Source organism: Somniosus microcephalus, chromosome 2, assembly GCF_052327205.1.
Source record: "Somniosus microcephalus isolate GS21.2 chromosome 2, FLI_Smic_1.0, whole genome shotgun sequence".
NCBI lineage: Eukaryota > Metazoa > Chordata > Chondrichthyes > Squaliformes > Somniosidae > Somniosus > Somniosus microcephalus.
The window spans coordinates 173,826,409-173,853,166 of NC_140988.1; the positions used below are offsets into that span (position 1 = coordinate 173,826,409).

The following is a 26,758-nucleotide window of genomic DNA, read 5'->3' on the forward strand; positions in this document are numbered from 1 at the left end:
ACCGCTATGCCAAAGGCCCAATCCGATTAGCAATGTGAAATGGCTGGAATGAGCACAATTCACGGCATTAAAAGAACTCACAATTGAACTGATGATGACCTCAGCAATCTCCTCAAGGAGGTGGAGGCGCAGCGCCTGCTCATCATTGGTAATGAGAAGTCAAAGGCGCCGCAAAAAGGGCAGATGATAGCTTGGTCTTTCAAGTGGCAGCATAGGGCTCCAGTCACGGGGAGGGAAAAGGCGCAGGAAACGTATGGGTGTCACCTTTTGTGCGGAGTGGGCCTTTTGCGTAGCAGTAAGCATCCCCGCCGCTGGGCCAGAAGGAGTAGGGTTTCGAACCCCACTCCAGACAGTCCCGGCAAGTGGAGTCGGAGCTCCAACTATAAATTCTGGGTGGACATCCAGCGGGATACTTGCGTCCGTGGGTGTGGGTGGCACCCCCCCCCTCAGATGGGTTGTGGGAGCCCGTAAAACCCTCACGCCATAGGACTAACCACACTAATGGCTGGTTCAAAGATGGTTACGGTCACGGAATGAGCGTTAATCACGGCCATAAATCCTTCCACCACTTCATACAGTTCCCGAAAGGGAACAGTGTGAGGATACATACGACGATGACCTCTTGCGCAATGCACCTCCTTGGACCCTCAGTCGCAGATGCGAGGGGGCAAATCGTGCAATTGTTAAATTTTTCATTTTATTGACATGTGAAATGTTGGACCAGTAATTCCCTTCCAAATGCGCGAGTACGGTCGGGGTACTTACGCGTCTGGCCGGAGGAAATGCCGGTTTTCAGCATGCACAGTGCATGTGGGGAAAACCGGCATTTCCTGTCCTCTGAACGAAGGGGTTCAGAGGCAGAACGCGAGCGACTGCACAGGCAGCGCGTGCGCAGTAAAATTCGCCGCTTTCATTCATGCTTTCAGTGAGGTCAAGTCATTACAACTTACACATGAAAAAAGCATGGGTACAGTTGCTCCAGAGGCTGCGGAGGAAGATATTTTTTTATCGTGGAGCTTCTGAAAGTATGTATGTCTGTATATATTCCTTTGCATGTTATGTATATATTCCTTTACTTATGTGTATGAATGTATTATTTAATTATGACTTTCAGAGAAAGTAACTTATTGGAAAATCATAATTAAAAACATACATTCATACACATTAGTAAAGGAATATAAAACATACATACATATACGTAAAGGAATATATGTGGACATACATACATAACTCATTCTCACATTCCATTCACACAGCCACAATTGCTCCTTCTACCTACCGTTCTGAAAACCCGTTTAAAAAAAAATTTAAACTTTAAAACTTACTTAAAATTTCTTAAAATAACTTCCCTCCCTTTCCCAAACAAAAATATTGCATTTCAGAAGCTCCACGATAAAATATATCTTCCTCCGCAGCCTTGGAACAACTTTACACCTGCTTTTTTCAAGTGTAACTTGTAAGGACTTACCCTCACTGAATCCATGAATGAAATCTACAAAGTTCACTGTGCAAGCGCTGCCTGTGCAGTCGCACGCGCTGTGCCTAGACCTCGGGTCTGGAAATGCCGGCGTTCCCCGCATGCGCTGTGCATGCTGAACGCCGGCATTTCCAACCGACTCGTACTCACGCCTTTGGCCACGAATTTCTGGCCCATTATACAACAGCGCACAGCATAGGCCGACAGAAACTCTCCCTCCCCCAGTTTGTATTTCTACCTCTCTCTGTCCATTCCCAGTTTCTCTCTCCCTCCCCAGTTTGTGTTGTTCTCTCTCTCCCTCCCCCAACTTTTGTTGCTCTCACTCTCTCTCCCCAGTTTGTGTTGTTCTCGCTCCCTCAGTTGGTCTCTCAGGACTCACGGAGTTTCCAGGCGATTTACGTTGGCCACAATGCTGTCATTGTCACAATCGGCAATGACATAGTGTGTTCCGAATAGCGGGGAGATCAGCAGGGCCCAGACAACACATGGTTGCAAGCTACGACAGCAGGGGTACTGTGCATGCGTGAACCACGCAAAGAAGGATGGTTTCTCCCAAGTCACCAACAGCAGCGCTTGGAAGACCAATCAGCCATTCCGGTAGGCTCCTGCCGAAAGTGGAAGAGTTGGGAACCTTACCTGCAAGGGCCCTTAGATTCTCAAACAATGGCGCTGAGGTCCTTGTAGAGGTGCTCAACAGGAGGAAGGGGTCTGCCAGGCTCCACAAAATAATTTCAAACTTTGCTGGGTTTCCTCGGCTCTATGACCCGTGGAACTGTTCAGTGTGTGCCCAATGCATGCTCTGACCAGTGCCAACCTAAAATGGCAATCGGTGTGTTTGTGGGGGGGGGGGGGGTGATGGTGGAGCGGGGGGGGGCAGGGTGGGGGGTCCGTAATGCTCAGCCTGTTTTGAAAACTCAGCTATAATTCTGCCATGTTGATTGACAGGAAAAATGCACCCTGCGGCAGAGATTACCGGGTAATTTTAACCCTCAAAAATGGGTGGATTTGGGTCAGTGGGAAATTAAAATTAAAAACCCAGCCTTGAACTCGCCCACTTCCGGTTTTAACGCAGAGACAGGGGCCAGGCGACCAACCCACTCTCAGGAGGCAGGTCACTCATTTAAATATTTTAATAAGGCTGCATGTCTCAGATTTTTCCTCTGTTCTAGCTTTAATGCTGGCTGGCCGGGCTTCCTGTGCCTCGGGAGACCCGGCAGCTGAAGGGAGGCGAGGACTGCTGCATGGAACAGCTAAGTGCTTTTCCAGTACTGCCTGTGGGCCAGGAGGAGCAAGAGTGCTTCCCCAGTGTTGCCCCACCCCAGGCAGCTTTTGGAAAGGCTAACAATAACCTCCCCAGTGATCGGACTTGTCCCCAACCCCTCCATCCCTACAGAACCCGGCATCCGTCCCAGCCCATGAACTCCTCCACCACCCTCCATGTCCTCCACGGCCCCCTGCGATCTTCTTCCCTTCCTCCCCCGATTTCTCCAGGCCCGGCATCAATGACCACCCCTCCCCTCCGACCCCTGATCTCTCCCGCCCTCCTCTACGCGCCCCGGCTGTGGCCTGATGACGTAGGCTTACCTGCCCGACAGCCAGCCAATCTTTTAATCAGGCTGTCTGCGGCCACAAAACGGATTCCAAAAATGGTAATCAGGTCCTGTCGTTAAATTTGGCAGGACCTGAGGCAAACCTGTTCTTCCCGGTTTCCCGACCTCAAAACTGGCCCCCCTGCTCCCTCCCTGCCTCCCCCTAAATATCGGTACCGACGGGTCTGATAATGCAAACCCTAGCTGCACTGTACTGGAATTCTGTGAACATTTGGCACTAGACACACTAGCAGGGTGAATAGCTGAACTCACGCTATCGTGGTGCCTAGCACATGGCACATTAGGAGTGGTGGAAAATATGAAAGGGATACAGCATGGAAAGGGAGAATCTTTGAACTTTTTGTACCTTTTATAATTCTTTTATATTTGTTAGCTTTTCCAAAAACTGTCTGGGTGGGGCAACACTGGGAAGGGGGAAAAAACTGACTGGCCAAAGGTAACCCAATCTTGAGGTATGAAATGGAGCCTGTGAGAAAGCAATGGAGTGGTGCAGCCCTTACCCTCTGCTTGATGGCTACTGAACTGGACATGTTGCTGCATGTCCCTCCCAAGGCAAAAGTGCTCCATGACTGGCAGAAGGTGGTGAGCAGGCTGAACTTTGTGCACACAATTTGAAGGACCCGGGAATAGTTGCGAAAGAAGGTGACATACAATAAGGAACGTGGCAAGATACGATTACCCAACAGTGCCATTTATAGGTTGATGGTGCAAGATTGCATGCCACAAAATATTGCCTTTCCCACACATGTTGTTCACACTTGCCTAGCCCTCACGTAACCTTATAACTTTTTCACTGAATCTCAAGCATACTATACTTCAGCAGGGCACACATTGAAGTTGCAACTTATAATGGAAAGCAATGTCACATTCACATCTTCCAAGAGCTTTACACATCAAACCGCTATAACACTAGCTTGGTCACTTACTGTCACCCAGGATGAGCTTTAGGTCGGGCATATGACAGCCATCATTGATGTCTTGTACTTTGGAAAATGTAACATTGCAGTGACATTGAGCAACAAGGTCATGTTATTCAGTGGATAAGGAGACAAATACATCAGGCACCTTATTCTCACATTGAGCAACTTCTCCTCTGACTCCACTCACTTCCTCCAAATTAAAGGTGTTGCTATGGGAACCCGCATGGGCCCTAGCTATGCCTGCCTTTTCATGGGATATGTGGAACATTCTTTGTTCCAGTCCTACTCAGGTCCCCTCCCTCACCTCTTTTTCCGGTACATCGATGATTGTATCGGTGCCGTCTCCTGCTCTCGCCCTGAACTTGATAAGTTCATTCACTTTACTTCCAATTTCCACCCTTCCCTCACCTTCACATGGTCCATCTCCGACTCTTCTCTTCCCTTCCTTGACTTCTCTGTCTCCATTTCTGGCGATCGGCTTTCGACAAACATTCACTACAAGCCCACTGACTCCCACAGCTACCTGGACTACACTTCCTCCCACCCCGCTTCCTGTAAGGACTCTATTCCATTCTCCCAGTTTCTCCGTCTCCGCCGCGTCTGTTCTGACGATGCCACCTTCCATACCAGTGCTTCCAACATGTCTTCCTTTTTCCTCAACCGAGGATTCTCCTCTACTGTGGTTGACACAGCCCTTGACCGTGTCCGTTCCATTTTCTGCACTTTTGCTCTCACCCCTTCCCCTCCTTCCCAGAACCATGATAGGATTCCCCTTGTCCTCACCTTTCACCCCACCAACCTCAACGGATCATCCTCCGCCATTTCCGCCACCAAACACATCTTCCCCTCACCTCCCCTTTCAGCATTCCGAAGGGACCGCTCCCTCCGCGACACCCTGGTCCACTCCTCAAACAGCCCTTCCCCTGGCACCTTCCCGTGCAAGCGCAGGAGATGCAACACATGCCCTTTTACCTCCTCCCTTCCCACTGTCCAGGGCCCCAAACACCCTTTCCAGGTGAAACAGTGATTTACTTGTACTTCTTGCAATTTAGTATACTGTATTCGCTGCTCATGATGCGGTCTCCTCTACATTGGGAAGACCAAACGCAGATTGGGCGACCGCTTTGCGGAACACCTCCGTTCAGTCCATAAGGGTGACCCTGAGCTTCCGGTCGCCTGTCACTTTAATTCACTGCTTCACTCCCACTCTGATCTCTCTGTCCTCGGCCTATTACATTGTTCCAATGTAGCTCAATGTAAGCTCGAGGAACAGCACCTCATCTTTCAATTAGGTACATTAAAGCCTTCTGGCTTCAACATTGAGTTTAACAATTTCAAACTATAACCCCTGCCCCCATTTTTCATGCTGTATGACTTTGCCATTCCCATTTGCAACATTTTATCTTTCCTGCCTCTTACAAAAGCACAGTATATTCCTTCAATTCCTTCCTCCCCTCCTGTCTCTGCACCTGCTTAATATCTGTTACATATCCAGCTTTTTCCAGTTCTGATGAAGGGTCCCAGACCTGAAATGTTAACTCTGTTTCTCTCTCCATGGATGCTGCCTGGCCTGCTGAGTTTTTCCAGCTTTTTCTGTTGTTATTTCAGATTTCCAGCATCCGCGGTATTTTGCTATTACATCAGGCACCTGTTTGATCTATTATGTTAGCTATGAGAAATGAGACACAAGCCTAATAGCTGATGGATGTGACATCCCTACATTGCAATATGCCTGCAGCTGCAGCTTCTGCAACTGGCACCCACAGGAAGTTGTGGTAATTGTCCTTGGTTATTGACAAGTATGTGTGCCAATGTCTGCAAATGTGGTCTGGGGCCTCCTGATCTCTGGCATTCTTCTTTCACCTTGTACCACAGAAACAACAAAGTACTATATTTGAGGCATTTCTAAAATAAACGTATCTTAAGAAGTAAATTGCACACCCCAAATTTTTCTGAAGTAAAAATGAAAAAACAAATATCAAAAATATGAAAACTGCAATAATAGAAGCAAAAATATACTATAAATATTGAAAAAATAAAACAAAACAAAGCTTTTGCCACTTTAAGAACATCTGTACCCACAGAACTTCCATTGCTCTCATTCCAAGTTCTCTATTTACTAAAATAGCAAAAAAAATTGATTCACCAGATTGGAATCTAACCTTAACCCCTCTGGTACTACCGTTATGGTAAGTTTTAGCAGCACCCATTAAATTGGAGTAAAACAAACAAGTTATCAAACAGTTGAGTCAAGCTCAAATGAGTCAGAAAATTAACATTGTCACGAGGTCAAATGTTTTTTCTCAGAGTTGTTCGGCTAAGAAAAATGGCCTTTGAGACTGGTTTTCAGCCAGTCAGGCACCAATTTTTTTCAATATGTGTCACAGCTCAGAAATCGGTTCGGAGGAGCTGGTGGAAAACCAATGGGTCTGAAATTGGTCTTCGATGGTAGCGCGAAGCAGGCGATAGTGAATTGGCCACTTGTTTTACACTGTGCCCGATTTTATTTTCCATTGATTTCAAATGGTAAAGAATATAGGGTGTGGTGTAAAACAGGCTGTCGGTTCACTATCACACATTTTGCGCTACCGCCGAGGACCAATTTGACCCCCAGTGAGTTAAGATTTTAAAACAAAAATCAGTAAGAAATAGGTAAATAATTGTTAAGATAGATACAGTTGCTGGGAATTGTTATAACATGAAAATTAATTTTGAGAAAGGAGGAAAAGCGACCTGAGGGAAGGTAAAGAAAATAAGGAATAAAAGAGATGAGGCAGAGAAAGTTTCTAAAAAATGTTTTTAATTAATCTTTTATATTTTAACTAATCTTTTTAGATGTTAATTTTAATAAAACTTTATTTCAGTTTAAAAAAAAAACTACTCCTGATAGCTGACTTATTATTGTAAAAATGGAGTTTGCTTCAGCATCACAGCATGAGGTAAATTCTTAAAAAGCTGCTCAGTCCAGAAACCGCAGAATTGCCTGGTGACCTAAGGGTTAAATTATGTACAGATGGTTTGCACATGTACACAGAAAATCTCTGGACATAGAAAAATTAAGGGAATTCTGAGGCCATAATCTCATTGTCTTTTTTTAAATTCACTTATGGGATGTGGGCATCACTGGCAAGGCCAGCATTTATTGCCCATCCTTAGTTGCCCTTGAGAAGGTGTTGTGGAGCCGCCTTCTTGAACCGCTGCAGTCCGTGTGGTGAAGGTACTTCCACAGTGCTGTTAGGTAGGGAGTTCCAGGATTTTGACCCAGCGACGATGAAGGATCGCAATATATTTCTAAGTCAGGGTGGTGTGTGACTTGGAGGGGTATTTGCAGGTGGTAGTGTTCCCATGCACCTGCTGCCCTTGTCCTTCTATGTGGAAGAGTTGCGGGTTTGGGAGGCACTGCCGAAGAAGCCTTGGCGAGTTGCTGCAGTGCATCTTGTAGATGGTACACACTGCAGCCACGGTGCGCCAGTGGTGGAGGGAGTGAATGTTTAAGGTGGTGGATGGGGTGCCAATCAAACGGGCTGATTTGTCCTGGATGCTGTCGAGCTTCTTGAGAGTTGTTGCAGCTGCACTCATCCAGGCAAGTGGAGAGTATTCCATCACACTCCTTACTTGTGCCTTGTAGATGGAGGAAAGGCTTTGGGGAGTCAGGAGGTGAGACATTCGCCACAGAATACCTAGCCTCTGACCTGCTCTTGTTGCCACAGTATTTATGTGGCTGGTCCAGTTAAGTTTCTGGTCAATGGTGACCCCCAGGATGTTGATGGTGGGGGATTTGGCGATGGTAATGCCGTTGAATGTCAAGGGGAGGTGGTTAGACTCTCGCTTGTTGGAGATAGTCATTGCCTAGCAATTCTGTGGTGCGAATGTTACCTGCCACTTATCAGCCCAAGCCTGAACGTCGTCCAGGTCTTGTTGCATGCGGGCATGGACTGCTTCATTATTTGAGGAGTTGTGAATGGCGCTGAACACTGTGCAGTCATCAGTGAAAATCCCCATTTCTGACCTTATGTTGGAGGGAAGGTCATTGATGAAGCAGCTGAAGATGGTTGGGCCTAGGACACTGCCCTGAGGAACCTCTGCAATGATATCCTGGGGCTGTGATGATTGACCTTCAATCACCACAACCATCTTCCTTAATTTAAATCAATTCATGCAAAACAGTTCTTTTGGTCTGAGTCGTACCTGTGTCAGCTGCTGACTGTGTTCAGCCTCGATATCTTTATTCCCCTGGTGTTGCTGCTGGTCCCATACTGTTAACTGCTGCTGTAGCTCTGACAGGTGGTTCTTTAAGTCATCCACCTGTGCCAGAGCATTGTGTTCGGATATGGACAGATCCTTGTTCTCGTCTGGATGTGAAAAAGATAGACAATAGCATAACTGGATGATGTACAACAGGTCTAATCATCATATTAATGAGGAATAAGCAGTGAGATTTCTTGTGCGTAGCTGAAATGTTAAATCTGACCCATCTGTAATAATGCTTACAGCTATGTGCTGCTTTTCAAGTCTTCATGTGGAAGGCTATGACTTCAAGGAACAATGAAAACCAGTTTTCTTAATGCACAAGAGCCCCAAAATCCAGTCATACTTTGGAAACATCAAACTGTGGTAAAACCACCAATGAACTCCTGTACAAATGAATAACTGTCTTTAAAGCAATGTTACAGCACCTATGTCCGTTTGCTGAGTGTAAACAAGCTTTCTGTAAAAACCCTGAAACAACGCGATGACGTCATCACGTTGGTCACGTGGTGCCCCGAGTGGCAGGAAACGTCATGACGTCAGAGGTGGGAGGTTCTGAGTTCAGACCTCGTGGAACAAGCTACTGTATAGACCTGTTTGCTGTTGCTCCTGCATGTTTTTGTTTTGTTCACCAGTTTAATTAAATTTGGTTAATTTACTGAACTGACTCGACCTCAGTGATTTAGATAGGAATCCGTTGATTCCTACAAAACTATATTTATCCCGTATTGTCACCACTAAACAACCTAAGTATCATAATCATGGATCTAACCCTATTTAGCAACATACTTAGTTACACATTTAGTAACAGCGCAGGATTTCCACTCCACACTGTTAGGGGAGTGGTAGGAACATAGAAGTGATGTGGCACTAGCAATGCTAGCAACTAAATTAAAATAACATTTTGGCAACGCACTCATCTCAGAAAAGCACAGTCAAAACCCAGGAGAGTTCAAAAGCAGCAGGAAAAGAGCGAGAGCGCCAAAACCAGGGAGAGTTCAAAAGCAGCGGGAGCAGAGCGAGAGCGCCAAAACCCGGGAGAGTTCAAAAGCAGCGGGAGCAGAGCGAGAGCGCCAAAACCCGGGAGAGTTCAAAAGCAGCGGGAGCAGAGCGAGAGCGCCAAAACCCGGGAGAGTTCAAAAGCAGCGGGAGCAGAGCGAGAGCGCCAAAACCCGGGAGAGTTCAAAAGCAGCGGGAGCAGAGCGAGAGCGCCAAAACCCGGGAGGGTTCAAAAGCAGCGGGAGCAGAGCGAGAGCGCCAAAACCCGGGAGAGTTCAAAAGCAGCGGGAGCAGAGCGGGAGCAAAGCGAGAGCGCCAAAACCCGGGAGAGTTCGGGAGCAGCGGGAGCATGCTGAGATACAAAGGACCAGTGAGTGTAAAGGAGTAAAAAGTAATTGAAGTGCGATGTCACCAGAAAGCAGGTAAGTGATTGGTTGGTGAGTATTTCTCTATTTCTCGCTTTTTTTCCAAACTTGAGCGTCTAAATTTAAGTGCCTTAGTGTAGATTAAAAGATATAAGTGTTCCAAATTTTAAAACTATTTAATTAATTGAGATGGGAGACCAGGCAATGTGTTGTTGTTGTTGCATGTGGGAGCTGTGAACACCACTGAGGTCCAGGGCGACCACATCTGCAGCAAATGTTGGCTGCTCAAGGAACTTCGGCTCAGAGTTGATGAGCTGGAGTCCGAGCTACAGACACTGTGACACATTAGGGAGGGGGAGCGCTACCTGGACACTATGTTCCAGGAGGCAGTCACACCCACTAGAATAATTACTTCCAATTTGGCCAATGGTCAGAGACAGGAGGGTGTGACTACAAGCGAGGCAGGTATTAGGATCTAGGAGGTAGTGGTGGAGGAGCTTCGGCCCTTGGCCTTGTCCAACAGGTACGAGATTCTTGCTCCCTGTGTGGACGAGGCCAGGGACTGCAGGGAGGATGAGCAAACTGACCACAGCACCGTGGTACAGGGAGCCATTCAAGTGGGGGGAGCAAAAAGAAATGTTGTAGTGATTGGGGACAGTATAGTGAGGGGGATAGATACTGTTCTCTGCAGCCGAGAGCATGAATCCCGAAGGCTGTGTTGCCTGCCCAGTGCCAGGGTTAAGGACATCTCCTCTGGCTGGAAAGAAACTTGGAGTGGGAGTTGTCATGGTCCATGTAGGTACCAATGACATAGGTAGGACAAAGAAAGAGGTTCTGCTGAGAGAGTATGAGCAGCTAAGGGCTAAATTAAAAAGCAGAACCACAAAGGTAATAATCTCTGGATTACTAGCTGAGCCACGAGCGAATTTGCATAGGGTAAATAAGATCAGAGAAATGAACGAGTGGCTCAAAGACTAATGTGGGAAAAATGGGTTTCGATTTGTGGGGCATTAGCACCAGTACTGGGATAAGAGGGAGCTGTTCCGTTTGGACGGGCTCCACTTGAACCATGCTGGGGCTAGAGTCCTGGCAAATCGAATAACTAGGGCTGTAGAGAGGGCTTTAAACTACATAGTGGGGGGGGGGGGAAGAGGCTCCAGGTGAGCGGGAAAATAAAAAGTCAATGAGAAATGAGAAAGCAACAGAGCAGGCTAGAGATGGGGGAAATAATAACTAGAGTGTGACAGGAAGGGACAGAATGTTTAAAAATAAGAGTGTAACAGGAAAAAAAGGCCAAAACAAGGAAAAATGGGAAAAAGACAAAGTTAAAAGCTCTATATCTGAATGCACGCAGCATTCGTAACAAGATAAATGAGTTGACGGCACAAATAGATACAAATGGGTATGATCTGATCGCCATTACAGAGACGTGATTGCAAGGCGACATGGGCTGGGAACTGAATATTCCAGGGTATATGATAATTCGGAAGGATAGAAAGAAAGGAAAGGGAGGTGGACTAGCTTTGTTGGTAAAAGATGGAATCAGTGCAGTGGTGAGAAGTGATATTGGCTCAGAAGATTAAAATGTAGAATCGGTTTGGGTGGAGATAAAAAATAATAAGGGGAAAAAATCTCTGGTGGGCGTAGCCTACAGGCCCCGAACAGTAGCAATGCTGTTGGACAGAGTATAAATCAACAAATAATGGAGGCTTGTGAAAAAGGTACGGTAATAATGATGGGTGATTTTAATCTCCATATTGATTGGACAAATCAAATTGGCCATGGTAGCCTGGAGGAGGAGCTCATAGAGTGCATCCGGGATGTTTTCCTAGAACAGTATGTAATGGAACCAACCAGGGAGCAGGCTATCTTGGATCTGGTACTATGTAATGAGACAGAATTAATAAATGATCTCATAGTAAAGGATCCTCTAGGAAAGAGTGATCATAGCATGGTTGAATTTCAAATTCAGTTGGAGGGTGAGAAAATTGTATCCCAAACCAGTGTCCTGATCTTAAACAAAGGCAACTATAATGGCATGAGGGCAGAACTGGCTAAAGTGGATTGGAAAAAAAAATTAAAGGTAAGAAAGTTGAAATGCAGTGGTGGACATTTAAGGAGATATTTCATAACTCTCAACAAAAATATATTCCAGCGAGAAAGAAAGATTTTAAGAGAAGGGAGCACCATCCGTGGCTAACTAAGGAAGTAAAGGATGGTGTCAAATTGAAAGCAAAGGCATACAATGTTGCCAAGATTGGTGGGAGACCAGAGGATTGGGAAAAAATTTTAAACCAGCAAAGGATGACTAAAAAAAAATAAAGAGAGATGAATTATGAGAGTAAGCTGGCAAGAAACATTAAAACAGATAGTAAGAGCTTCTACAGGTATATAAAAAGGAAGAGGGTAGCTAAAGTAAACATTGGTCCCTTAGAGGATGAGATTGGGGAATTAATAATGGGGAATGGGGAAATGGAAGAGACTCTGAACAAATATTTTGTATCTGTCTTCACTGTAGAAGACACTAACAACATCCCAATAATGGATAATCAAGGGGCCACAGGGATTGGGGAACTAAAGACAATCACTATCACTAAGGAAATAGTACTCGGTAAAATAATGGGACTAAAAGACGACAAGTCCCCTGGGCCAGATGGCCTGCATCCCAGGGTCTTAAAAGAAGTGGTGCAGAGATAGTGGATGCATTGGTTGCAATATACCAAAATTCCCTGGACTCTGGAGAGGTCCCAGCGGATTGGAAACACCCCTATTTAAGAAAGGAGGGAGACTGAAAGCAGGAAACTATAGACCAGTTAGCCTAACATCTGTCATTGGGAAAATGCTGGAGTCCTTCATTAAGGAAGCAGTAGCAGGGTATTTAGAAAAACATACTGCAGTCAAACAGAGTCAGCATGGTTTTAGGAAAGGGAAATCATGTTTAACAAATTTGCTGGAGTTCTTTGAGGATGTAACAAGCAGGGTGGACAAGGGTGAGCCAGTGGATGTGGTGTATTTGGATTTCCAGAAGGCATTCGATAAGGTGCCACATAAAAGGTTACTGCATAAGATAAGAGCTCACGGAGTTGGGAGTAATGTATTAGCATGGATAGAGAATTGGCTAATTAACAGAAAGCAGAGAGTCGGGATAAATGGGTCATTTTCTGGTTGGCAAACGGTAACTAGTGGGGTGCCACAAGAGTAGGTGCTGGGGCCTCAACTATTTACAATCTACATTAATGATTTGGATGTAGGGATCGAGTGTAATGTAGCCAAGTTTGCAGATGATACAAAGATGGGTGGGAAAGCAAGTTGTGCAGAGGACCCAAAGAATCTGCAAAGAGATATAGACAGGCTAAGTGAGTGGGCAAACATTTGGCAGATGGAGTATAATGTGGGAAAGTGCAAGGTTATCCACCTTGGCAGGAAAAATAAAAAAGCATACTATTATTTAAATGGAGAGAAATTACAAAATGCTACAGTTCAGAGGGACCTAGGGGTCCTTGTGAATGAAACACAAAAAGTTAGCATGCAGGTACAGCAAGTAATCAAAAAGGCAAATGGAATGTTGGCCTTTATTTCAAGGGGGCTGGAATATAAAAGCAGGGAAGTCCTGCTACAACTGTACAAGTATTGGTGAGACCACAGCTCGAGTACTGCGTACAGTTTTGGTCTCCTTATTTAAGGAAGGATATACTTGCATTGGAGGCAGTTCAGAGACGATTCACTAGGTTAATTCCAGAGATGAGGGGTTTGACTTTTGAGGAAAGGTTGAGCAGGCTGGGCCTATACTCATTGGAATTTAGAAGAATCTAAATCTTATCGAAATATATAAGATACTGAGGGGGCTCGACAGGGTAGATGCAGAGAGGATGTTTCCCCTCATGGGGAAATCTAGAACTCGGGGGCACAGTCTCAGAATAAAGGGTCGCCCTTTTAGAACTGGGATGAGGAGGAACTTATTCTCTCAGAGGGTCGTAAATCTGTGGAATTCTCTGCCCGAGAGCTGTGGAGGCTGGGTCATTAAATACATTTAAAGTGGAGATAGACAAATTTTTGCAAGATAAGGGAGTGAAGGGTTATGGGGAGCGGGCTGGGAAGTGGCTTTGAGCCCTAGATCAGCCATGATCTTATTGAATGGCGGAGCAGGCTCGAGAGGCCAAGTGGCCTCGTCTCGATCTTCCTTGCTGCAATGCTCCATCTCACCCTCAGTGGAGCTAATTTACAGAACAAACGGGAAACTGTTCAACCTCCATCGCCTCCAGTCCAGATCCAAGGTCGTCTCATCCTCTGTCGTCGAATTACAGTATGTAGACGACGCTTGCGTCTGCGCTCACTCGGAGGTCGAACTCCAAACCATCATCAACACCTTCACTGAAGCGTATGAGAGCATGGGCCTTACACTAAACATCCGTAAGTCAAAGGTCCTCTACCAACCTGCCCCCGCCACACAGTACTGCCCCCCGATTATCAAAATCCACGACAAGGCCTTGGACAATGTGTATCACTTTCCATACCTCGGGAGCCTACTGTCAACAAGGGCAGACGTCGACGACGAAGTCCAACACCGCCTTCAGTGTGCCAGTGCAGTCTTTGGTCGCCTGAGGAAGAGAGTGTTTGAAGACCAGGACCTCAAGCCTGGCACTAAGCTCATGGTCTACAGAGCAGCAGTGATACCCGCCCTGCTGTATGCCTCAGAGACATGGACCATGTACAGCAGGCACCTCAAAGCACTGGAGAGGTACCGCCTCCGCAAGATCCTGCAAATCCATTGGCAGGATAGGCGCACCAACGTCTGTGTTCTTGCTCAGGCCAATATCCCCAGCATTGAAGTTTGGACCACACTCAATCAGCTCCGATGGACGGGTCACATTGTCTGCATGCCCGATATGAGACTCCTAAAACAAGCGCTCTACTCGGAACTCCGACACGGCAAGAGAGCCCCAGGTGGGCAGAGGAAACGCTTCAAGGACACCCTCAAAGCCTCCTTGAAAAAGTGTAACATCCCCACCGACGCCTGGGAATCCCTGGCCCAAGACCGCACAAAGTGGAGGAGAAGCATCCGGGAAGGCGCCGAACACCTCGAGTCTCTTCGCCGGGAGCAAGTGGAAGCCAAGCGCAGGCAGCACAAGGAGCGCACGTCAACCCAAGCACCCCACCCACCCGCCCCTTCAACCACCATCTGCCCCACCTGTGACAGAGACTGTAGGTCCCGCATTGGACTCATCAGTCACCTGCAAACTCATTTTTAATGTGGAAGCAAGTCATCCTCGGCTCCGAGGGACTGCCTAAGAGAGAGATATTAAACTGAGGCTTTTAATATTTATTGGGCACCATCTAAAATCTCTTCCATCAATGACTGTCGATCTAAAGATTTTTACCAATGCAGATTGTTCTTTGTGCCAACATTAATGCTGAGGCAAACGGTGACAATGAAATACAGCCCATCTTGAAGACTCTAAGCCTCAGACACCTATAATAAGAATTCCATACTTGTCAAATATTAACAGTAATTTACCTCCCACTGAAAACCACAGGAGCTTTGCTATTTATGTGGAAGAAATCCGGCCCAAGTTAATACAATACACCAATACATTGCTCAGTGTATGACGTACTGCTGTTAATACCGACACTGTGACTTGAGCGTGGCAGCTGGAAAAACAATGAGCCCCAGTAATTAGTAATCTGTCATTACAAGGTTACCAGCAAAATCTTGCACTTGCCACAACTTTGTTAATGTTCTCTATATTAGCATTAATATATTTTTGACATCAGCTTTAAAATTCTAATTTAAAAAACTCTCCAGCAGTAATGTACAAAAAGGATCAAATGCCTGGGAGCAAAGCAACCATCACACAAATTACTCTCTCATTTTTAGTGTACAAACCTGTGTACCTGGTACAAGTACAGGATGACTTTTAAAAAATAGGTTTAGTACACATAATACAGTACAGATATTCAGATGTTCACTTTTAGTTCTGTACCCAACATGCAATTTTCGACAGGCACCAACTCCAACTTGACCTGTTGAACTATTTCTGCACAGCTATGATAGTTACATCTATTACAAATGTGAGGAGTCCACAAATTAGACTGAGAGATTTCTGTATGAAATGATAATTGGCCAAGGGTGCATCTGGATTTGCTTCCTTTGGCTAAGCAGTTTGGAGAAATAGATTTGTCAGATGTTAATTCTTATTTTTGGTTAAATCATCTCAAGAATTTATGCCTGAAGTAATGAATTCTATGGTCACTTCTGGTCAGAGATTAAAGCAGAGTTGTAAATCTCTACTTCTGCAAGCTTTGCCCTTCTTTAAATTGGAAGGTGCTTCGGTCTTGACTCAGTGCTCGCTCAAGGCACTGCAGAGACACTGGGAAGACTATTCAGAATGATGAGGTGTGGGAGAGATATGGGGGGAAAAATTCGGTTGGTTAGCGTCTCCCGCTAGTGCCTCCGGGGGCACTAACGGGGTGCTAGGAACTTAGCGCCCGAGCACGGTGATTTTAGTGCCGCTTGCGAAATTGACCAGTCGTTTTGCGGCTGCGCTAAACACTACCGCCACAATCTCCTGCGTCTGCAGATCGTTGTAATGTATATACCTTTAAGGGGGGGAACTACCTTTTACAGCTCATGTATACTGTAGTACCGACAGTGACCACACCTGTATATAGCACTGAGTAGTAATCTGTACAGTCAGTTCAACTGTGAGCCACGTTGAGTAAACACCTGTTGTACCGTTTCTGCTGCAGTCTGTATCTTATCATACACGGACGTAACATTGGCGATGAGGCAGGTTTGAACCTGCCTGCAACTCTGCATCACCTCCCGGGGATTCGTTCCTGGAGATCTTTGGATTGGAGGTCAAGGCCAGAGACTCGGGCGTCGACCACGGGCAACCGCCCAGTCATCCAGCAGAGACTCGAGAATTGCGGGGGAGGCTGTCGAGAGCCAGGCTTGGCTTTCCAGTCGAGGTGGTGCAGCGAAACGGGCTGGCAACAGGTAGTGCACAGACCCTTCCCGGACAGCGGCGGGCTAGAGCCCGACCGAGCGGCACAGCAAAGGGCCGAGCAGCGTCGACGGGGGAGAGAGAGAGAGGGCAGAGCGCACAGGGCGCAGCCGGTGTTCAGGGGCCGAGCAGCGTCGGAGAGAGGGAGAGAGAGACGCGCAGAAACCCGCGAGGCACCGCCATTGCCACGAGGACTGCCGAGAGCGGCGTTGGCAGCAGCGCAGGAGAAGCGCGCGAAACCTACAGGGCGCCACCATTGCCACGAGAACCGCCGGGAGCGGGGGAGGAAGGAAAGCGTGGGAGACGCCATTTTAAGCCATTGGGAGACGCCATTTTAAACCACACCCAAAATGCCAAAGAGTGGCAGTATCACCGCATTTGACAATGAAGTCGAAGATTGGACTACATATGTCGAACGAATAGAGGTGTACTGCAAGGCAAATGAGGTGTCAGATGACAAGAAAGCGTCGGTATTGTTAAATTTAATGGGTGCAAAGACGTATGGTTTATTACGAAATCTAGTAACCCCAACGAAGCCAATGGAAAAGAGTTTTGAAGACATAGTAACGATACTAAAGGAACATTTAAACCCCACACCGCTGCTGATAGCAGAAAGATTCAAGTTTCACAAACGGAACCAGCATAAGGATGAAAGCAATGCTGATTATTTAACAGAACTGCGCAAACTATCGAAACACTGCCAGTTTGGAGCGGGACTGGCAGATACCTTAAGGGACAAGTTTGTGTGTGGGCTTCAAAGTGAAGGAACCCAGAAACGGCTTTTATCTGAAAAGGACCTTACGCTGGAAAAGGCTTTCAGCATTGCGGTATCATATGAAGCAGCAGCACGGGGCGCTGCAGAGATACAACAGAGACCGCAAGAATATGGCACAAACGAAATGTCATATGGAACAGAGAAGTGCTATCGCTGCGGCAGAACAACACATGACCAGAATGATTGCTGGTTCAAAGACAAAGTGTGCAGACAGTGTGGAAAAGTAGGACACATAGCAGGAGTCTGCAGGTCGGGAAAGAAAACCAGCAATAAGAAACCTACCAAAGGAAAGTACAAGAAGGTACATAAGATGGCAGAGAATAGTTCAGACGAACAAAAGAGTGATAACGACTCCGAAAGCAGGGAACTGAGTTGTCTGAAACTACACAATGTGATCACAACGGAGGATCACCGAACCATTTGGGTCACTCTCAAGATAGCAGGAGTCCAGGTAAAGATGGAATTGGACACAGGATCAGCCCTAACAGTCATAAACTGACGGGACTACGAGCGGCTATTCTCACACATACCCTTGAGAGACACAAAAATTATTTTGAAGACGTACACGGGGCAAAAAGTCTACCCCAAAGGAAAAATAAGGGTGACCGTTATATATAACGGTAAGGAAACACCAAAACTAGACCTGTATGTATTGCAAGATGGAGGACCACCATTACTGGGATGTAAATGGATCCGGAAAATACAACTGGATTTGCATTCCATACAGGCACTGACTGTGGCTGACAAAAAGGATGACGACGTCACACCTGGGCGACTGTCAAAGATCCTAACTGACGCGAAAGAAGTGTTCCAGCAAGGACTCGGAACACTAAAAGGCATGACAGCAACAATTAAAATTGAAGAAAACGCAAGCCCAAAATTTTTTAAGGCCAGACCGGTACCTTATGCGATCCGCCCAGCCGTCGAAGCAGAGCTGGAGAGTCTGGAACGTTCAGGTGTACTGTCCAAGGTAGACTGGAGCGAGTGGGCTACACCCATCGTCCCTGTGATGAAAAAGTCGTTGAGCAGCACGCCTGGGGAACCAAGGAAGGTTCGCATCTGTGGGGACTTTAAGGTAACAGTGAACCCGGTCCTTCACACCGTACAATATCCACTTCCGCGGATTGAAGATATTTTCGCCTCGCTATCTGGAGGGAAACGCTTCACTAAGATTGATCTGGCCCAGGCGTATCTGCAAATGGAGGTAGAAGAAGCATCAAAAAAATACCTCACAATCAACACCCATAAAGGTCTCTACCAATACAACTGGCTGGTATTTGGGGTAGCATCAGCTCCGGCTATTTGGCAGAGGGCAATGGAACAAGTCCTGCAAGGGATCCCAGGGACCCAGTGTTATTTGGACGACATCCTGGTCACGGGCGAAAATGACAGTGATCACCTTGCCAACCTGGAGCAGGTGCTCACTAGATTGCAGGAATATGGGCTCCGAGCTAACCGCCCCAAATGCGAGTTTTTTAGAAAACAGATCTCGTATTGTGGCCACGTTATCGATAAAGAGGGGTTACATAAGTCCCCAGAGAAGATTGAGGCAGTAGTCAAGGCTCCAGCACCGGAAAATGTGTCACAACTGAGGTCGTTCCTTGGGCTGGTAAACTACTACCATAAGTTCTTGCCAAATTTGTCTACAATACTACTCCCACTGAACACCCTACTGCAAACTGGGGTGCCATGGAAGTGGAGTGACGAATGTAGACGAACTTTCCAGAAGAGCAAAACACTAATCACATCGAAAGAGGTACTGGCCCATTACAAGCCAGCATTACCAATTCGGTTGGCATGTGATGCGTCACCCTACGGCATTGGAGCGGTGCTGTCGCACAAATTCTCGGACGGCTCAGAGATGCCAATAGCCTTTGCGTCACGATCACTAACCTCAGCCGAGCGTAACTATGCCCAGATTGACATGGAGGCCCTCAGCCTAGTGTGGGGAGTGAAAAAGTTCAATCACTATCTGCACGGGCAGAAATTCACCTTGCTGACTGATCACCAGCCTCTTGTCTCCATTTTTAATCCAAAGAAGGGCGTTCCGGTTGTGGTAAACCACTTTTGTCGTTCACTATCGTTACACTATAGTTATCACTGTTATATCGTTACTCTATGGTTATCACTGTTCACACTGTTGTATCACTATACGAGGTCGCCTCTTGTCACGCTGTTATACCTGGGCTGACCACTGCTGACTCCGCCCATGGCTCCACCTACCTGCCCAGGTATAAAGGTGGTCGACTGGCTGGTATTCCTCCTTGTTGGATCCGATCACCCACGAGGGTGGGCTCTGTTATTTAGCCAATAAAAACCTATAGTTACTTTCTTAACTCGTCGCTTTTCATTGGATGAATTGATAGGTATATCAATTTTATTGGCTAAATTTTAAAATGTTGACACTTGAGCAGTCAAACGACCAGTCAAACGACCAGCCAAGCAACCAGCCAGACGCCCAGCTACAACAGCCACAGCAGCCAGCCTGGCTGCGAGCCCTCCGACCACCGTACCTGGATCTAAACCCACAGGCAGCAAACTCAGCCCTCGACTTCGAACACTGGCTGAGCTGTTTCGAATCCTACCTGGGAGAATCCGGCGTGCCTCAGAAATCCATGCTAAGAGTTCTGACCGCCCAAGTGAGCCCTAAAGTATTCGCACTCATCCGGGACCTTAAAACATACGAAGCCGCCATCAACCTGCTGAAACAACAGTACCGGAGCCCGGTAAACTCCATGTATGCCAGACACCTCCTAAGATCCCACCCGCAACAGCCAGGAGAGTCGGTAGATGAATTTTTACGGGCGCTACAAGCACTCGGCAGGGACTGTGACTTTAAAGCGGTATCAGCGGCAGAAAATACTGAAGATAATGTCCGCGATGCCTTCGTGAAAGGCCTGCGGTCCGACTACGCACGGCAAAGACTTCTTGAAGCAAAGGACCTTGACCTGAACACAGCTGCAGCCCTCGCTCGCTCCCTAGAAGTGGCCCATCGGGACCTCGAGGCGTACTCCAGGTACAGTAATTTGCGACCCTGGGACTCGGGACCGACCCCGACCGCGATACCCCTTGCAGCGCCGCCCCTGGGACCTACCTCTGCGTCGCCGTCTTGGACCCGATCGGGACCGCCACCCCCGGTACCGGCTGCGACTTCGGACCCCCACGATCGTGCCGCCGGCTGCTTCTTCTGCGGCCAGGCGAAACATCCTAGGGCGCGCTGCCCAGCGAGAAACGCGACGTGCTCAAGCTGCCTGAAGAAAGGCCACTTTGCTAAGGCCTGCAGAGGCCAACAGAGATCAACAGAGGCCAGCACTGCCTCATGCGAGTTGTGGGGGCGGCCATCTTCCATCAAGGCCACAGATGCCAGCATCCCCACGTGTGAGTCATGGGGGCGGCCATCTTTGATCAAGGCAACCGACACCAGCAGTGCCTCATGTGAGTTGTGGGGGCAGCCATCTTCTCCGCCATTTTGTCCAACCTCGTGGGCGCCGCCATTTTACCCTCCACGCTCGACCGCCACCTCGCCTCCGGACTCGACCACCGCCTCACCCGCAGACTACGGCAGCTCGCTGAGCCACACACTAGCCTCCGTCACACTGGACCAAGCCCGCCCGCACCACCTGTCCAAGTCCATGATGGACATCAAAGTAAACGGCTGCGCTACAACCTGCCTGTTCGACAGCGGAAGCACGGAGAGTTTCATCCACCCAGACACGGTGAGCCACTACTCCCTCACTGTCCGGCCAACGCGCAACCGGATCTCGATGACATCGAGGTCCCACGCCACAGACATCAGCGGCTACTGTGTCGTGACCCTGTCGGTTAAGGGCACGGAGTATAAAAATTTTAAACTCCTTGTCCTCCCCCAGCTCTGCGCTGCCGTCCTACTAGGGCTGGACTTCCAATCCCACCTCCAAAGCGTCACTCTAGCATACGGCGGACCCCTCCCCCCACTCACAGTCGACAACCAGCAGCCTTTAAACCGCCCACCGCGTAACACCTGCGGCCTATCCACCCTCAAGGTCCCGCCACCTTCCCTGTTCGCTAACCTCACCCCCGACTGCAAACCCGTCGCTACCAAGAGCAGGCGGTACAGCGCCGGGGACAGAGCCTTCATTAGCTCTGAGGTGCAGCGTCTCCTGAAGGAGGGCATCATCGAGGGGAGCAGCAGCCCCTGGCGTGCCCAGGTCGTGGTCGTTAAGACCGGCAATAAAAACCGCCTGGTCATCGACTACAGCCAAACCATAAACCGGTACACCCAGCTGGACGCATACCCCCTTCCCCGCATATCTGATATGGTCCATCAGATTGCACAATACCGAGTATTCTCTACCATCGACCTTAAGTCGGCCTACCACCAACTCCCTATCCGCCCTGAGGACCGTCAGTATACCGCCTTCGAGGCGAATGGCCGCCTCTACCACTTCCTTAGGGTTCCCTTCGGCGTCACCAACGGGGTTTCGGTCTTCCAAAGGGAGATGGACCGGATGGTTGACCAGAACGGGCTGCACGCCACGTTCCCCTATCTAGATAACGTCACCATCTGCGGCCGCAACCGGCAGGACCATGATGTTAATCTGGAGAGATTCCTCCGTACGGCCCAACGGCTGAACCTCACCTACAATAAGGAGAAATGTGTGTTTAACACCTCACGCCTTGCCATCCTCGGCTGCGTAGTAGAGGACGGACTCATCGGCCCCGACCCCGAAAGAATGCGCCCCCTCATGGAGTTACCCCTCCCCCACTGCCCAAAGGCGCTGAAGAGAACCCTGGGGCTCTTCGCCTACTATGCCCAATGGGTGCCCAATTATGCGGACAAAGCCAGACCCCTCATGAAGTCCACATCCTTCCCCCTTACGGAGGAAGCGTGCGCTGCCTTCTCCCTCATTAAGGGAGACATTGCTACGGCCACAATGCACGCGGTGGATGAGTCCATCCCCTTCCAAGTGGAGAGCGATGCATCCGACTTCGCCCTAGCCGCTACCCTTAACCAGGAGGGGAGACCGGTGGCCTTCTTCTCAAGGACCCTACAGGGCCCTGAGATCCGACACTCGTCGGTCGAGAAGGAGGCCCAGGCGATTGTGGAGGCTGTACGACGCTGGAGGCACTACCTGGCAGGCAAACGATTTACCCTCCTCACCGACCAGCGTTCGGTCGCTTTTATGTTTAATAACAAGCTGAGGGGTAAAATCAAGAACGACAAGATCTTGAGGTGGAGAATCGAACTCTCCACCTATGATTATGATATCTTGTACCGGCCAGGTAAGCTGAACGAACCCCCTGATGCTCTATCACGAATTACATGCGCCAACGCGCAAATTGATAGACTTCAGACCCTCCACAACGACCTCTGCCACCCCGGAGTCACCAGACTTTACCACTTCATTAAGGCCCGCAACCTGCCCTACTCCATCGAGGAGGTCAGGACCATGACCAGGAACTGCCAGACCTGTGCCGAGTGCAAACCGCATTTCTTTAGGCCGAACAGAGCAAGCCTGATCAAGGCCACCCGCCCCTTCGAGCGCTTGAGCATCGATTTTAAGGGGCCCCTCCCGTCCTCTGACCGTAATGTGTACTTCCTCAACATTGTTGATGAGTGCTCCCGTTTCCCCTTCGCCTTCCCCTGCCCAGACATGACCAGTACCACGGTCATTAAATGCCTGAACGACCTCTTCGCCTTGTTCGGGTTCCCAAACTATATACATAGTGACCGGGGCTCCTCCTTCATGAGCGAGGAACTCCGCCAGTTCCTACTAGCAAGAGGTATTGCTGCAAGCAGGACCACCAGCTACAACCCTCGAGGGAACGGCCAGGTGGAAAGAGAGAACGCGACTGTATGGAAGGCCGTCCTCTTAGCCTTAAAGTCTAAGGGCCTCCCAACCTCCCGCTGGCAGGGAGTCCTCCCGGCAGCGCTGCATTCCATCCGGTCACTACTTTGCACTGCCATTAACGCCACCCCCCATGAACGAATGTTTGTTTTCCCCAGGAAGTCGACTACGGGAACCACACTACCAACCTGGCTGACCTCTCCGGGGCCCGTCCTGCTGCGAAAGCACGTGAGGGCCCATAAAACGGACCCCCTGGTCGAGAGGGTGAACCTCCTGCACGCCAACCCTCAGTACGCCTATGTGGCATACCCAGACGGGCAGGAGGACACAGTCTCCTTGCGAGACCTCGCACCCTCGGGCATTCCGGAGACACCACCTTCACCACCCCCCCCACCCCCCCCCCCCCCCGATTCCAGCTCAGGTAGACGGCATGCCGGAACCCCACGAGCCCTCGCTGACCACGCAGACACCAGCATCACCACCGGAGAATGCAACACCGCCGCTGCGACGATCGGAAAGGCTTACGAGGCCTCCGGACAGACTGACATACCAGAACTGGTAGTACACATCACCCCGCCGGACTCAAATCTAAACAAGGGGTGAATGTGGTAAACCACTTTTGTCGTTCACTATCGTTACACTATAGTTATCACTGTTATATCGTTACTCTATGGTTATCACTGTTCACACTGTTGTATCACTATACGAGGTCGCCTCTTGTCACGCTGTTATACCTGGGCTGACCACTGCTGACTCCGCCCATGGCTCCACCTACCTGCCCAGGTATAAAGGTGGTCGACTGGCTGGTATTCCTCCTTGTTGGATCCGATCACCCACGAGGGTGGGCTCTGTTATTTAGCCAATAAAAACCTATAGTTACTTTCTTAACTCGTCGCTTTTCATTGGATGAATTGATAGGTATATCACTGGTGATGACTGCGCAATGACTACAATGATGGTCACTTTTTCTAGGGGCGCACCACTATGAGATTGAATATAAGGGCACGAAACAGCATGGAAATGCTGATGGGCTATCACGCCTGCCACTGCCTACTGCGGAGGAAGCACTAGAAGTGGATCCTGTCGAAATATTCCATTCGTCTATCGTTGAATACCTACCGGTAACTAACGCTTGTATCGAAAAGGAAACCCGAAATGACCCGACACTGTCTCGGGTATATGATTTGACGGTGAAGGGATGGCCAGCACATGGCGACTCACTGTTGCCAGCATTCTCGACAAGGAGAGAACAGCTGTCAGTGTGCCGGGGGACCTTGATGTGTGGATCCCGAGTGGTAATTCCACCCAAGTTAAGGGGTAGAGTGCTCAATGAGCTTCATGAGGGTCATCTGGGAGGGGTAAAAATGAAAAGCCTAGCCAGGGCTTATGTGTGGTAGCCGGGAATCGATAAACAAATCGAGGACCTGACCAAGAGCTGCTCAGGATGCCAGAAAGTCCAAAATGCACCACCACAGGCCCCTCTACACCCATGGGAGTGGCCCTCATCTCCATGGCAACGGCTGCATATTGATTTTGCTGGTCCATTCATGGACTCAATGTTTTTAATAGCCGTGGATGCGCACTCGAAATGGCCTGAGGTCAGCAAAATGTCCTCCACAACCACGGAGAAAACTATTGCAGTCCTACGGACTATTTTTGCCAGGAATGGCTTGCCAGAACAGATTTGCTCCAACAACGGGCCACAGTTTGTGTCCGAAGAGTTCCGGAGGTTCTTGAAAAAGAATGGGGTAAGGCATTACACATCCGCCCCGTATCATCCAGCCACAAATGGATTGGCTGAGAGGTTCGTACAAACCTTTAAGAAGGCAATAAAGGCTATGTACAATGACAACATTCCGCTGCAGCACAAGGTGGACAATTTCCTGTTCGCCTACCGGAATGCGACACATACAGTCACCAACCAGGCCCCAGCCATGATGTTCTTTAACCGAAGGTTAAGATCTCGCCTGGATTTGCTCAGACCAAATGTACGAAGAGATGTTGAGAGTAAGCAATTCCAGCACATCCATGAGAAGCCAACAAGGAGCTTCAATGTAGGGCAACCAGTCTTGGCCCGCAACTACCGAACAGAAAAATGGCAGCCAGGAACGATATGCACACGGCAGGGCTCACTAATGTACACAGTGGACGTTGGGGAGAGCATCGCGAGACGCCATGCTGACCAGATCCTAGAGTCACAGGAACAAGTCAACCCCATGCCTCGCCCATACGTACCTGGTGATGAACCCGACATACAGGTCGCATCTACCCCAGAAACAGTAGCATCGGAAGCTGATGAACCAACCGACGACAGGGGGCCAGAATCGCCTCCGCACCAAGAGCAAGACACTCGGGAAAGGCGCTATCCAGAAAGGATCAGGAGGCCTCCCCAAAGACTGAATATATAAATAGACTATTTCCAGCTAATGTTGCATGTTAAAAGTGTTCATTGTAATTAGTTTGATATTTAATTGTTAAATGAGTGTTATGGTACTGTTAATCTAAAAGGGGAGGAATTGTAATGTATATACCTTTAAGGGGGGAACTACTTTTTACAGGTCATGTATACTGTAGTACCGGCAGTGACCACACCTGTACATAGCACTTAGTAGTAATCTGTACACTCAGTTCAACTGTGAGCCACGTTGAGTAAACACCTGTTGTACCGTTTCTGCTGCAGTCTGTATCTTATTATACACGGACGTAACATTCATGACGTTAGTCGAGCGTGCAGCGCCCCAGACTGGATATTGAGTCACGCCCCCTGCCTTAGCGCCTGCCGCTAGGAACAACAGGTAGAGGGGAATGTTTTCAAGTCGGGAAGGGGCTGGGGAGCACTATTTAAAGGTGGGCACTTCCTGCCTTTTCTTGTCTGCAAATTTTTTGGTACATGCAGGTTGAGAGGGAGAGAGACATCTGGAGAGATTTAACGCTGTCCTAAGGGATTTTGGCCCTCAGCATCACTTTTGAGGTTCCTAAGCGCCAAGCTCTTTCCCTGTGCCTATCCATTAGTGCTTCCAACACAATTGCTTCAGAGGTCTCTCCAGGTCGAGATTCAAGGCTGCAATGAGCAGGGTGCAGCTGGCCAGCAAGATGGCCCCTCCCCTTTAAGAACTGGACGGCGCCAGTCTGTCTGGCTTCCATCGTAACTGACATCACCTGAGCTTCGGTAGCGTTCTGAGTTAGCGCCTCGGTCCCTGACGTTAGCGCCTTAAGAGAGGTGTGTAGCGTCTGATTTAGCACTCAAATCACCTCCAGGGGCGATAGATGCGAATTTTGCAATCGGAGGCGATAATTAGTGCTGGGCGCGAAACTTTGCGCCCGGCCGATATTAGCGCCCCATAATGGGCGATACCCAATTTTCCCCCCATGGAGTCTACACAACACCAGGAAGCTTAATTTAAAATCTTATATCAAGCTTATCATATTGTCTCCAAGTCTCTCCTTATGACACGATGGGGTATCTACTGTGCTTACGCGGGCAGCGCTCAATATATGGCATTCAGCATACAGGGGGGTCGATAATGCTAGT

General features: G+C 48.5%; 1 protein-coding gene across 2 annotated transcripts in view; it reads right to left on the reverse strand.

Moving 5' to 3' along the window:
- Positions 1 to 26,758, reverse strand: part of LOC147123130 (protein FAM184B-like) — a 490,612-nt gene that overhangs the window by 111,735 nt on the left and 352,119 nt on the right. For both annotated transcript variants that reach the window (XM_085966926.1, XM_085966917.1), the window contains exon 4: positions 8,196 to 8,359. In XM_085966926.1, the coding sequence (XP_085823052.1) occupies positions 8,196 to 8,359 (164 nt within the window). The remainder of the gene's footprint in view (positions 1 to 8,195; positions 8,360 to 26,758) is intronic.